The 14,232-nt window shown below is 36.9% G+C and overlaps 1 protein-coding gene across 1 annotated transcript in view; it reads right to left on the bottom strand.

Annotated features, from left to right (window-relative positions):
* Window positions 1–3,585, bottom strand: part of LOC107663205 (tripartite motif-containing protein 47-like) — a 5,108-nt gene extending 1,523 nt beyond the window's left edge. The window contains exons 1-4 of the mRNA XM_016453416.1: window positions 3,532–3,585; window positions 2,752–3,332; window positions 2,008–2,103; window positions 1,650–1,883 (exon numbers count right to left, since the gene is read on the bottom strand). Coding sequence (XP_016308902.1) covers window positions 1,650–1,883; window positions 2,008–2,103; window positions 2,752–3,330 — 909 coding nt within the window. The 5' untranslated portion in view covers window positions 3,331–3,332; window positions 3,532–3,585. The remainder of the gene's footprint in view (window positions 1–1,649; window positions 1,884–2,007; window positions 2,104–2,751; window positions 3,333–3,531) is intronic.
* Window positions 3,586–14,232: the final 10,647 nt, after the last annotated feature.

Genomic DNA, 14,232 nt, shown 5'->3' with positions numbered 1-14,232 from the left:
GAAAAAAAAAAAAAAAAAAAAAAAAACTACAACATTCAACAGGTTAAATACATTGGAAAGAGCATGTTTATTTAGCAACAATAAAACAGGCCGCCTTCTGTGAAATGCTTAGCAAAATATTTCTCAGCTTAGTCACCATGTTGTTTACCATCGATAACCACTTTTACAATACCCATCAATCAGATACAATTGTTAAAAAAAAAGTAAGTGCTGTAAACTAAAGCAACATCCTGTCTTTCAACAGAGTAAAACCTGCATAGTGCACCTCTTTCTTGTATATAGCAAACACATATCTACTCAAACCACTGAAAAGGAAAGGTGTAAATGCTTGTTTGAATGCTCTTGAGTATATACTGCAGCCATTTTAGAAGAATTCAAAGTGAGTTATCCATTGAGATCGAACTGTGTTTGATGAATCCGTGATATAAAGATAGTGGCATAAGATCCATCTCTTTATAAATAATTGTTTACAATATAAAAGTCATTGCTCGTAGCTTGAATGTAACAGGGAATGATCTTTGATTCTCTATACAACTTTACAACATGATTTAGCAGCTTTGCGTCCAAAATTATTGAATCATCAACAATATGCAGACAATAAAAACAATCAATCAAAGAATGGATGTAATAGCTAGCTTACTCTTTTTTTTTTCAGGATAGATTAGCATGTCACGTTATTGGGTGATTTCAAAGACAAAAAAAACTAAAACAAGCAAACTAAAAGAACACACAAATTGTTCAGTAACAGAAAGCTACATTATTTCCCTTTGAAAAAGTAATATGATGCTAAACGTTAGACTATGCAAGAAACAAATAATGGATTATATTTACTTTTTTTTATTTATTTTACTGTTTTCGATGCATATATCTGTTTTTGAAGGCAGAAATAATTTCCCTAAGATTATAAAATAACCATGATTAATTCTTATGTGACAGCCTCTTACAACACCGACGGAAAATGAAAAGTTGCGATTTTCTAGTCCGATATGGCTAGGAACTATACTCCCATTCCGGCATAATAATCAAGGAACTTTGCTTCCGTACCATGGGTGCAAGCAGGCGCAATGATATTACGCAGCGCCTGAAAATAGGGTAACTTCCGTCAACATAACCAACATGACCACCTGCTTGCACAGGGAGCGTGCTGCGGACTATTTTCAGGCGCTGCGTAATATCATTGCGCCTGCTTAAGCCGATTTGTCTAGGAACTATACTCTCATTCCGGCGTAATAAGTTAGCCTATTTTCAGGTTCTGCGTAATATCATTGCGCCTGCTGCACCCATGGTACGGCAACAAAGTTCCTTGATTATTATGCCGGAATGGGAGTCGCACAAAATTGCAACTTTTCATTTTCCATCGGTCTCAGTACACGATGTAACTACAGAAGAGTCAAGTTTTAAATAGGAAAAATATAGAAACCCTTCGGTCATTTTTGAGCGAGATGCCAACGGTCTAATCAGATTCAATGATCTATGCTAAGCTAAGCTAAAAGTGCTACCGCCAGACCCGGAGATCGGCTGAATGGATTCGAAAACGGTAAAACTCAACTGTTTAACTCTAGGGGAGTTGGAAAATGAGCCTATTTTCAAAAATAGTGGAGTGTTCTTTTAAGTGTTGTCCTGTGATGTGAGCAGAGAGAGACACTGACCTGTAGGAGGTGCAGGTGATCTTCAGTGTGTGAGAGCTGCTCCAGCTCAGTGTTTCTCCTCTCTAGTTCAGTGATTTCCTGCTCCAGCTCTTTAATCATCTCTTCAGCCTGTGTTTCTGCTGCTGTCTGCTTCTGCTCCATCACCTCCAGCAGCTCAGACTGACATCTCTCAATGAAGTGGATCAAATCAGTAAACAGCTGAACTTTATTTGCTTTATTTCTCTCATTGGTGCTCTAGTTATATTGAGAAGAATAATAGACACTGAATTCAAATCAGATTCCAAACCATTCTTTCCACCACCTCTATACAGTAGATAGTTGTTTTAAAAAATCTGTTGATTTTTCACTAACAACACACCTTGTTGGACTTTGCTAAGTTTTTTATCTCCTTAATCTTATTACATCTGTCCTGGATCATCACCTTTATTTCTGCCTGTGTCTTTTCCAGTTGAATCTGAGGACAGAAACAATATTTTTTTTAAAGTAAATGCATCAAGTGTAAACACGCATAGAACAGTTCTCTTACAATAGGAAAGTAGGAAAGTATTGTTTGCAGTGAGTTTGTTAGATTTCATCAATTCAATTTACTTTACAATACTTTCTTGAAATCATATGTTGGCAATTCAATTTCTAGTTGTTTTTAGATGTTTTTCAAAATTACAGTAAAATGAAAATTTTAAAGGAATAGATCACCCCAACCTTAAAAAAGTTCATCATTTACACCTGCACTTGTGCAGCTGTGTACGTGTGTATCATTTTGTAAAGAAAAAGCCAAAATGTAAATTATTAACTGATGTTTTTACCTGTAGCTTTAATGTGCAGTTTTTGTAGTTTATTTTAGTGCTTTGTGTCAGTAAAAAATATCGGCCTGTAGCTTAAATTGTGATCTGTTTGTCTCACAAGCTATTGAATTGCTTTAGAAAGAATTCTAAAATGTGAGTCATATGGACATATTGACTTTTGTGGAATGAGAAAGAGCTGCTCTTTGTTTCACAGAAGTTGTTAGGAGATAAGTAAATTCATTTTGTGTGAACAGTTCGGTTAAGTATAATTGAATAGACATACTAAAATATCTTCTAATCGCTCATATATTTTGTCTTACCCTCTTGTGTCCACTTTCTTCTTCAATAGGAACAGCGTTGTGAGTCTTATGTTCTGTTTCAGTGCAAAACAGACACAGACAGGTCTGATCGTCTCTGCAGAACATCTCCAGTGGTTTATCATGTTTCTCGCAGATATAATCTCCCAGGTTGTCCACGGGGTCGATCAGTTTGTGCCTTACGAGCCTTGGTGCAGTTTTGTGATTGGTCAGGTGAGTCTCACAGAAAGATGTTACACACTGCAAACAAGACTTTACTGCCCTTAGCTTGTTTTCAGAGCAGACATCACATAAAATTTGAGGAAAGGTTTTTGTTTGGTGTTGGAGTTTCTTTGGCTGTTGATGCACCTTGTAACGGTCAACAACCTTTTGAAATGCTACATTTATTTTCAATTCTGGCTTACTATCAAATCCTTCCTTACAGAGAGGGCAACGATAGAGCTGTCCAGTCTCCCAGCATGCCTCAATACAAACATTGCAGAAGTTGTGTCCACATGAAGTGGTGACTGGGTCAGTGAGCACCTCCAGACATATATGGCACTGGAGCAGCTCACCAGAGAGTGATGAACTGAAGGAAGTCATGACTGTAAGTGGAGAAACAGGGACACCATGAAGCTCTGCGTAGAAGTGATCAAAGGTCGAAATTATATTAGTCTATATTTTATAGCGTGGTGCTGTGACTGTTCTATACAAGATTTATATAGTCTAGTCTTTTTAAGTATCGTTCTTAAGTTAATTGCTTTACTGTACATTGCTTTACATTTTTAGTCTATGAAATCTCACCTGTCTGTTAGTGTTGTCTCTGGCTCAGGAGAAAAATACAGTACAAAGAAGATCAGACCAGGTTTTATTGTGAGGTTAAATAGGTTTCAGTTTCACTTCACTATAAAGTATTGCATAATACTGATGGCACACCTTTTTCTTTTGGCAAGTTTTGTTATTCTAATAATAAGGCTAAGGTTGTCGCTCTTTGAGAATGGTTTGAGACTGGACCAGTAATGTTTTTTTTTTCTTTTATTGTTATAGTTGTCATTTTGTGAACATCATTAGACAATATGACAGGATAACCATGCTTGGTGTTAAACTATGTTTCATTCTAAGTGCATTCAAATAAAAGGACTCCTTAAAGGAAAAAAAAATGTGAAGCTTAAATAAATAAAAAGACTTTTAAACCTTGTTGGCGTTTATGACAGATGCAGGATGTAGGAGGAGTTACTGTACAGTAGTAGCTCTTGACTGTTTAGGCTAAATTGCCCCACCCCAGTTAAGTTTCGTTTCTTTAAAGGTGTGTGCAAATTTCCATTTACTGAAATTGTCCTCTATGTTTACATTCTAATGTGGAATCAATGTTAATCTAGAAACAAAATTTGCAGATATAATGAGATCATGACAAAACAAGACAGGAAAAAATAATTAATTTAAATGCCCATCAGTGCTATGTATTTTGAGGTGTCCTCATGTTCCAGAATTGCAGGACGATAATCATGGCAGAATCATCAGTTACTAGTTTACTATCGGTAAAACCTGAAAAAAATGAATGCTCAATCAATGTTTCATTGTTTTAGAAATAATGGATTCACAATGAGGAATGTTAATATACTCAAATTCAATTGTTTAAATTGGAGCCACACATTCTTAATAAAGTCATAAAGTAGACTATGTAAATTATGAGGATGGTTTTGTTTTATTTGATCATTTTAGGTTTGAATCTTATTCTTAGAAGTATCATGGGAAAGGGTCTCTCATCCCAGTCTCTGGTCTAAACCTTTTCCAATTTCCATACATCTGTACAGTGTTGTACAATGCCAGTTGTTCTTAAATCTTCCTTACTGTTTTGTCAGAGACGTAGACAGCAGCAGGAGTGAACTTCCCAAAACTTGTGAGTCACGGTTGCTTTAACAGGTGCTGACCAAAAGTCTCCTGTCCCTTTAAGAGGAGCTGCAGTCTGTGATTGAAAGGGCAGCGTGTATATGAGTCAGGGGCTTTAGAGCCAGCTGTGTGTGAGTGTGTGCAGGCTGCCAGGAAGTGGGGCAGCAACCACACCAGCTACAGTCCCATCAGACTACTGTCCTATGCGCAGTCTGTGGCAGAGCTTTTCTCTTTTTCTCTCTACCTCTCTTCTTTCTGTTATCTCTTTTCATTTTCTGTTCTTGGAGTGAAAACCAGACTGATTCTTTGGGACTGATTTGGGATCCGGAGACACCCCTAGTGGTCCATCTCTGTCTGGGACCACAGTGCCCTGTATTGCGACTTACAAGTGTTACTAGCTGCGGATTCTGCCATAACCACTGTCCACCCATGCTGCGTGTGTTTATTCTGTGCGCCCAGAATGTGCTGACGCATGATGAGGACATTAGCGATGCCTACTGCACTGTCACTTATGAAGGTAAGGGCCAGACCAGGGTGAACGAGTAAGGAGTTTTTTTATGTAGAATATGCTATAGAGAGTTTGCTAGATTGCCATTTTCTTTTCTGCACAGTCACATTCATTCTCTTCTCTCACTGTCTTTTTGTCAGTCTTCCTACTGTCCACATTCCATCAAGCGGGCTATTATTGGAAAAGCAGTTGCAGTCTCTCTCTCTTGTGTATTTTTATGGGTGTCCTGTTGCACTTGGAATATGTGTGTGTCAAAGTGTGCTACTGATCTGCTCTGCGTTTCTAAGAGATGCTATGTCATCACAGTTTGGTTCAATGTGGGGCTCCTGTTTGCTTTACATTCAAAGCTTTTAGGGGCCCATAATTCATGTGAGATGGATAGGAAGGGCTCCTCTGTGTCAACCAGGTATTCTGTTGTTTTTTTGTTTTTTTTTTGCCTGAGAAACCATGCATAATAATTATTAAATATAATTTATAAAAATATAAGACTGCATCACATGAATAAATTACATATAAATATATTAAAATAGAAAACAATTATTTTAAATTGTAATTATATTACTGTTTTTACTGTATTTTTGAACAAATAAATGCAGCCTTGGTGAGCATAAGAGACTTCTTTCAAAAATATTTAAAAAATCTCACCAACCCCAAATTTTTGAATGGTAGTATGTCTGATCCTGATTGCTCAAACAGCTGGCTGTTTTAATATTTTCTCGTATTCAAGTACTTGAGTACATTGACCTGAATTTTGCTCAATGTTTATCTCCCCCCACCAACAGATATGCATAGGAGCTTGGTCACCCTCAGGGTTGAAACCCTCTGTGTTTCTTGGGGAATGCAGTTTGTTTGCTCAATAGAGGGCTTGTTGTTGCTGAATCATGAGGCAATCATATACCAGCACTCAGACGCAAGCAAAAAAAGTGCTACAGTAAATCATGATATGAGATCAATACAATAGAGCATTACCTTCCATTACATCCATTCAGTGGTGCATTTTAGAGTAACAAACTATTATGAGAGCATAGTCTTGTGTTCTCAGTTTTATTGGGTTGCTTTGTACATCGTTTTGTTGCTGTGCCTTTTATTGCTGAGGCTTTGGAAGATGTAACAAAAAAGGACACTGCAAATCACAATAAACCGACATTTCTTTACCTAAAAATACTTAATTTAAATACAGTAATTCAGATATTAATGACCCAAGTTTTTACTAAATCTCCTGTAAATCATTAAAATAGGCATCTTATACAGCCAAGTGCTAAAAATTCAGTGTAAAGCCACAATGCTGGATAATAGCCTGACTAAATTTGGCATGCTCTGACCCATCTCAGTCCCTAGTATCAAAGTATACAGTTGTAATTGCTGTGTAAATGGATTCATACCACCTCTGAACAGCAATAAACAGTTTGTGGACAAACACCTGAATGCCTCTTCAGAAGCACTTCTGTGTTTCACCTTTGCAGTGTAAATTTGGCATCATCTCATTTCAATCCATATCAGAATTTTATTTTTTTTTTTACGACAGGATGATGCAAGCTCAAAGGTGAAGTGTACAGGCTAGCATCAGCAAACTGTATTGCAAATATAAGGCCTCACTTATGTGAACATTCCCGCCATCTGCCATTGGTGGACAAACTGAAGAGTCTCGCCCCAAACTCATACCATTGGTTGAACCACAGTTGCTGTGTCAGGCTGATCAGGAGGCTCTTAAAGCATAAAATCAAAACAAAACTTTAGAAGTCAGGGAGAAATCTGACCAAGTCAAGGCAGTAGGTGGTGCTCCTCGCTTGGAAATGTCAGTTAACAAGAAACAAGCCTACACAGAGACCTCAGAGACTCTTGTAGTACGGTATACTAACATAATAAAATAACTCTGTGTGGTAACTAATGTTTGTAAGTTCTAAATGAGTGGATTTTGATGTTGGCAATTACAGGTGCCATTAAATCCCAAAATATCTTTTGCTTACACTAATTGTTACAAGATGTTGTTCTCGCAAATCCACTGCATTATACAAGTTTTTGTAAAACGTAAAGAGGTTTTATATTCATTAATGTTTTATTTTCTAATTAAAAGACTGTAGAGAAAAGATGGATGAGGAGAGAGAAGAACAAGCTGCAGGAAATGTTTAAATTTCCTCTGGAGTTATGGGCTGGGTCACTGGAGAGGAAAGTGTGGTCCACACTAAGTTTGGCTCCGTAAGTTCCTACATGACAGTCTCTGTGTACGCATGTAAGGGAAGCACATTTATCAATTCGGACGCCTTATCAAGGACGCAAACAGAAATTGATTTTCAAGATTGTGGTTGGTTTATACAACCCTGATACATTCCATTCTGGACGCCACACTCATCTTCAGCTTTGGACCTAAAGATCACAAGACACGTTTATCTTCAGAGCAACCTTTGTGAAGGTCCTGTCAGGATCTGTCTCTCTTTTGTGGTCTGATGGTGGTTTGCCCTGCTTCTTGTTGGAGAGTTTGGGCATCAAGGCAGCATGTTGAGGTGTTTGCTACAGAGGGCGACCAATCTGAGAAATGTAGAAAAAGGGGAGAGGCATAGTGACCCGCTTGCTAGCATCACTTTCAGAGGTAAGAGGTGACATCAAAAACGTGATTGTCTATCCAGCTGAGGGCATGAAAAAGTAGGATCAGATGCAGATTTCAGTCTTTGAGACTGTTGGGTAGATGAGTGCTAATTATGCATAATTCTTATAGCAAACCAGTATAGTAAAAATGCATTTGTTTACTAACAATAATAGTATTTTATGTAAAGTAATTTCACTTTCGAGTTAGAGGGACGTTTTTGACCGGTCAGTCTGACGGTGATTGTTGAAAGGCATAGAAAGAGCAGATTTCTGCCAAGTGATATGTTTTGATAACTTTACTCTAGGACGGTGGACCATTACAGCTAATAGCAGAGCGATCATATCACTGCAAGATGCTACATAATCTAGATTTTTGAATAGATTTGAGCTTGATTCATTATTCTTATTAGTTTTTGCATTGAATGAATGAATGTGACGGACACTAGTTTTAGACTACCTCGTAAACTGAGTGGCAGTTCCTCTCATTGTTCCATGTATCCTGTTGCAGCGCAGGGATGTACAGGAACATGCGTTTGTGAGCATGTGGGATTGATGAGCTTGATGTGTTTTTGTATGCTGAGTTTCCATGGCAACAAAATACTTTTCTTCCTTTAATCATCCTATTTGATTGTTCAAATGATCACAAAACAAGAACACATATTATTAAGATATAATTACTTTTAAGCTATTAAATATTAAGTTAATAAGGATGTAGATTGATTTGATGACTTCATTTTGCAGGATGCTCAGAGAAACAATGCAGTTCCTGCCTTGTGTTATTTAGCAGATCACTAGTGATCATTATCTTGGCAAACCGCTTTGGAAAATATCAAGGAGAACAGAGATTTCTAAATCTTAATTGGATACTTTTTGTGACATATCATTTTCCCTCAAAGAGAGTAGTATTGCTTGCAGTGCTGAGTTACCTGCTTCATTCATTCATTTACTCCAGTGTTATTTTAGTATTATTTAAATATTATCATAGCATTTATTAATATTTTGAATTAGTTTTTTCCCCAATATATTTTAGATTTCAGTTGTACTTGCCTAATTTTAGTAATTTCATGTTTGTAATTTTTAAAAATATTTCTATTTAGCTTTTCAGTTAGTAAAGGCAAGGCAACCTTTCTCATTTCTGTTGATTTTTCTCATCTAATATTTTATTTTATTTCAGTTTTATTACAATTAACAATCGTTTTAGTTAACAATAACAAAATTGATTTGTTAATTTGGTTGTTCATCCGTTCATTTTTTCTCTTCTTACTTGTTTTCAATTTTCTTCATTACATTTATTTGCATTATGTTGGAAAGATTCCTTAAACCCCCTTATCTGTGCATGTTATGCCATATCTTGACATAAAACAGTTGTGAATTTCCTCTATGTAGTGTATCATTACTGAGGGTCATCTCTTTTTCCACCTCTTTGTCATGTGATGAAAAGGCTTCCCCTCATTCTGACAGAAACAGATACTGAGTCACTCTATCCATCTGGAGGTCACCTATTTTTCTTATTTGTTTTTCCATTTAGTTCCCATAATTCACGTTTTGGGTTTTAGTTTCAGACAGCTTCCATTTGAATCGTAATTAGTCTGATTCCATTCTAATCAGAGGGATCTTGTGTTTATATGCGTCTCTTCCTTTGTATGTGAATGTTATGGAGAGGGGATGAGACTGGAAGACATAAAATTAGCTGCAGTAAGTGTTTTTTTCCTCAGGCACGGTATCAAATACCATCTCCATTTATAGACATCACAGATGCAAATTATCCTCCCGGTCCAACTGCCAGAGTCCTTAGTTTGAGCTCTGAGTAAGCAATAATACATGCAGACTTTGCAAGAGAGAGAGATACAGCATGAGAATTTGACTGACTGTGCAGAAGGCAAGTGTTTTTCAAATGAAAGGTATTGACAGAGAAAGGTGGACTGTTAGTATTGCTGACGACCAACAATTCTGTTCAGTCTGTTTTGGCAAAACCGAATCAGTATCTGTATCTAGAGATGAGACACGGATCCAGTTTATGCTCAATACAAACTGAATGCATGTATTTGGACTGGGCCTGAAACTCTAGGATCTCAGTCTTGTTATTTTTAACTCGTACTTATCAAAGCTACGGTTTCCTGGCTGTTTCTCAAGTTGTATCCACCCATCGACTGCAATCTGATGTGTTTTGAAATGCACCCTAAATAAAGCCCAGGACTTTGAGGGTCACGGTTAAGAACATTCCAGCCAGTTTCCGTCACATTCTGGTGGAGGATGTCGTTTATCCTCCATCTTTTGTTGTCCTCTTCTGGCTTGTGCAAAGGTTTTCAGGCTCCAGGTCTATTTCAGGCAGGCAAAGAGGGTTTTCCCACAATGCCTCTGAGTGTAGGCCTATATGTGCCAAAGGAGCTTGTTTTTGCTTTATTCACGCCTCTTGACATCTACAACCAAAACAGGAAGATAAACAGAGCTCCTTCCTGAAACACTCTATAGCGTGACAGACCAGTGGTGATTTGAATGGATACACCATGCTATTGGTAGCTTACTTGTTTTCAAGGTCTAAAAACACCTTGAAAAATGTGTGTCTGCTCATTAGATCAGCTGTAAATTGTCCTTCACCAGTACAGGCTCAATGTCAAGCCTAATCTGTGTCCCTGTGGAAATCTTTCATCTGTATTTGTCAGGTGGAAGTTAGTACCCATTGTCCATCTTCCTCTCACTGAAAACATTTTCATCATGTTTTCCAACTCCCCTAGAGTTAAACAGTTTTTCGAATCCATTCAGCCGATCTCCGGGTCTGGCGGTAGCACTTTTAGCTGTAGCTTAGCATAGATCATTGAATCTGATTAGACCGTTAGCATCTCGCTCAAAAATGACCAAAGAGTTTCCATATTTTCCTATTTAAAACTTGACTCTTCTGTAGTTACATCGTGTACTGAGACCGATGGAAAATGAAAAGTTGCAATTTTGTGCGACTCCCATTCCGGCATAATAATCAAGGAACTTTGTTGCCGTACCATGGGTGCAGCAGGCGCAATGATATTACGCAGCGCCTGAAAATAGGTTAACTTCCGTCAACATAACCAACATGACCACCTGCTTGCACAGGGAGCGTGCTGGGGACTATTTTCAGGTGCTGCGTAATATCATTGCGCCTGCTGCACCCATGGTACGGCAACAAAGTTCCTTGATTATTATGCCGGAATGGGAGTCGCACAAAATTGCAACTTTTCATTTTCCATCGGTCTCAGTACACGATGTAACTACAGAAGAGTCAAGTTTTAAATAGGAAAAATATAGAAACCCTTCGGTCATTTTTGAGCGAGATGCCAACGGTCTAATCAGATTCAATGATCTATGCTAAGCTAGGCTAAAAGTGCTACCGCCAGACTCGGAGATCGGCTGAATGGATTCGAAAACGGTAAAACTCAACTGTAGGGGAGTTGGAAAATGAGCCTATTTTCAAAAATAGTGGAGTGTTCCTTTAATATTGAATCACACTATGAAGCAAAACAAACACACATATACAAATGTGTGCATGTATTTATATATGTGTATGTGTTCTTTAAATATCTTTCTTTATATAAAAACATGATCAGCAAAAAAAAAAAGAAAAAGAAAGATAAAATACTGGCTTTAAATAGCAACCTTTTCCTTAACTGTTTGAATGCCACAGAGTCCCCTGGTTAAAACTCTAAACTGCACAGCTCACAACATCATGTTGAATGCGAGAGTGTGCACACTACGATAACTACCAAACGCTCTCAAAACAGCAGGCCGTCGACAGAAGGACAACATGCATTTCCATCTCCGTATGCTCATTGTCACTTGCCATCAAGCTTATTTTACAGGACAATCATTATCATTTTTAGCTAATGCCACTCTGAGTAGCTTTGAGCTGTAGATGGCACAAGAAAGGCCGATCTTTGTCGCCATAACAAATGGCTTTGCTGTCTTTTGAGAATGGATGGGTTCTTAAAGACAAAAAATAAAAATAAAAACAAGTCCAATTGATTACCCATGGCAAATGGAACTGCCTTACAGTACAGCGATATATATTTATATATAATTTTTTTTTTTTTTCTGAGCTACTTTCTCAAATAACTCAGATTTCCCCCAGTAAGTAAAAAAATTACTTTAAAAAAATCAATGACAACAATACCTATCTCTGGCCAGAGAGAATGTGTCAACACTGTACATCGACCTGAAGAAAAATCCAAAGCAGAATTTGTATTTTTCCATAGGAAATGTCTACTGAAGGCAAATGAAGATTGTGACGTCAGAGTCGAATGTCTGTCTCCACTCAAGACCTCTCTGTCACACTGCCCTGGTCAAGATGGCAAAAGTCAAGTACACACCGCAGCATTCAAACGAGGTCGGTTTAGCAGCAAATATGAGGGGGAACGCTTTTTTGTTTTTTTCTTTTTGTCTAGACAAAGTGCTTTTGCTTTCTTACATGTAATATAGAACTTACTATACATTTATAGATATATAATATACTGTATATATTTTCCACATTTAGAATAAATCTAAATTCATGTCTATGTACAAAACAACAGAAGTTACTACACATAATGGACGGTATATAGAATATTTACTATGCTACCAAATGCAAATAAAGAAAAATAGCTTTACAAAAATCTTAGTTTAGATTTTAAAGGAAAAAATATTTTCCCTTCTTTGATCAAAATGATATTTGAGAAACAACCTTCTCCGTAAGCTTCAGCATCAAGAATAAAGTCACTTTTAAAAGGCCTTTAGCAAGCTATTAATAATACCACCTGGAAGAGATTTTTCCGAATGAACAAATTTGCAGCATCTTGAGATTGTGGTGGCAGGGAAATCTCACAAAAACGGTCTAGGTCACAATTCAGGAAGAATTTGTATTTTCCATACTGAAAATAAAGCCTAATTTAAGTTATGACATTATTTTCATGACAATTAAGCACATTTCCACTTGAGTGCTCATTAAAGTAATTCTCATTTACTGCACGTAATTGTAAAGTACAATTTTCATTTTTATGCTATTTCGAATTTTTTGAATTACAGTAATGAGAATTTGGGTGTAAGGTGTGCTTAATTTTTATTTTAAGGCTTCACTGTGTTTATGCACAATATAATTTATTTATATTTTTTTACTTTTCGATAGTGGGGTTAAAAACAACCTGGACTTTTTATTGTGAGATTCAGCCGATTAAGTATATATACGTTATACATACGATTGTGTTAAATACAATTTTAAAAGAGGATTTTAACTGACAATCTATCTTTATACAATTTGCAAAGGATCATCTGATTTCCCTTAGCAAGATAAGTGCTTTCGAAAACATTTCCGAATTTTTTTCCGAGAGGGATTTGTGGGTAGTGCAGAAAGGAAAGTTAAAGGCAATCTCTACAAAAATATACGCAATTCAATTTTTCTTTCAACAATACTCAAGAGTAAGAAGACAAAAATAGAAATGTTTCATGCCGAGTAACATATCATTTCAGAAGGTTAATGTGTGCACGGATTAATGCGTATTCAAACTATAAACATGTATAATTTTTTGTATATGCACTCTCCTCTACAACTATAGAATAGTTGGAAGAATAGTAAACCTTTTGGTTTTGTGATAATATATGTGAAAATAGAAGCATCTCCATTAACTTTATAGCTCATCTTTAAAATACGCAACAAAACTTCGGTGGAGGGAAACCGAATGGCGGTACAAATGTGTCAAAGAAATATATATGAGAACAAAAAGAACAGTACAAAACTGGATGAGGATGCAAATGAATGCTTCTTTCTGCAGAGAATTGGACCCAAGCAAATTTCACAGTTCAGTAGAATCCCTGACCCTACCATTTTTCCTACATTCAATACGGTGTCAGGTAAGCTGTGCAAAACCTTACTTAGACTGGCTAGTTGCCATTTTCAGTTGCATGTGTCTTTGGTACAAAAAACAAAACAATCAAAATATAGTGTGCAAATATCATTTTTTGTTTTTTTATATGTGAATATTTCTCATATATCACGACACCCCCCACCCCCCATCCCCTCTTAAATGAAGTACCGAAAAAAGTACATTTGCCAGAGCCATCTTAAAATACAAAGCACAGACTCTGTGGCATATATCTATATTTTCCATGTTCCTATGTACATTCAGAGTATCTTTAAAGAGCTGAAATACATTACAAACCTCCCCACCCCCCACTGACTCCCCTTGCTTTCTGCAAAATGGTCCATTTGCGCTCTCTATTGAGTTTTATTTTTCCTCAACTCCGCAATTACAAGGCACAATGAATCTTACTTGTATAAAGTACAAATATAAACAAAACCCAATCTGGGAATCAGCTTTTTTTTAAGCCCCTTTCGCTGAGAATTTGCAAAACAACATCAAAGGTGATTTGACATGAGGGCACTTCAACCAAAGTGTAGAAAGGAAAAGATTTCACCAGTGGATAATAATTGATCAATCAGCCTATTTACAATAAGGAATTCAACTGACCATCTGCTCAAGTCAAGAAAAGAAGAAAGAAAATAAAAAAATTAAAAAACACACACA

Source organism: Sinocyclocheilus anshuiensis, unplaced genomic scaffold (genome assembly GCF_001515605.1).
Source record: "Sinocyclocheilus anshuiensis isolate Anshui unplaced genomic scaffold, SAMN03320099.WGS_v1.1 scaffold25, whole genome shotgun sequence".
Lineage (NCBI taxonomy): Eukaryota > Metazoa > Chordata > Actinopteri > Cypriniformes > Cyprinidae > Sinocyclocheilus > Sinocyclocheilus anshuiensis.
This window is presented reverse-complemented; position numbering and strand designations above follow the sequence as displayed.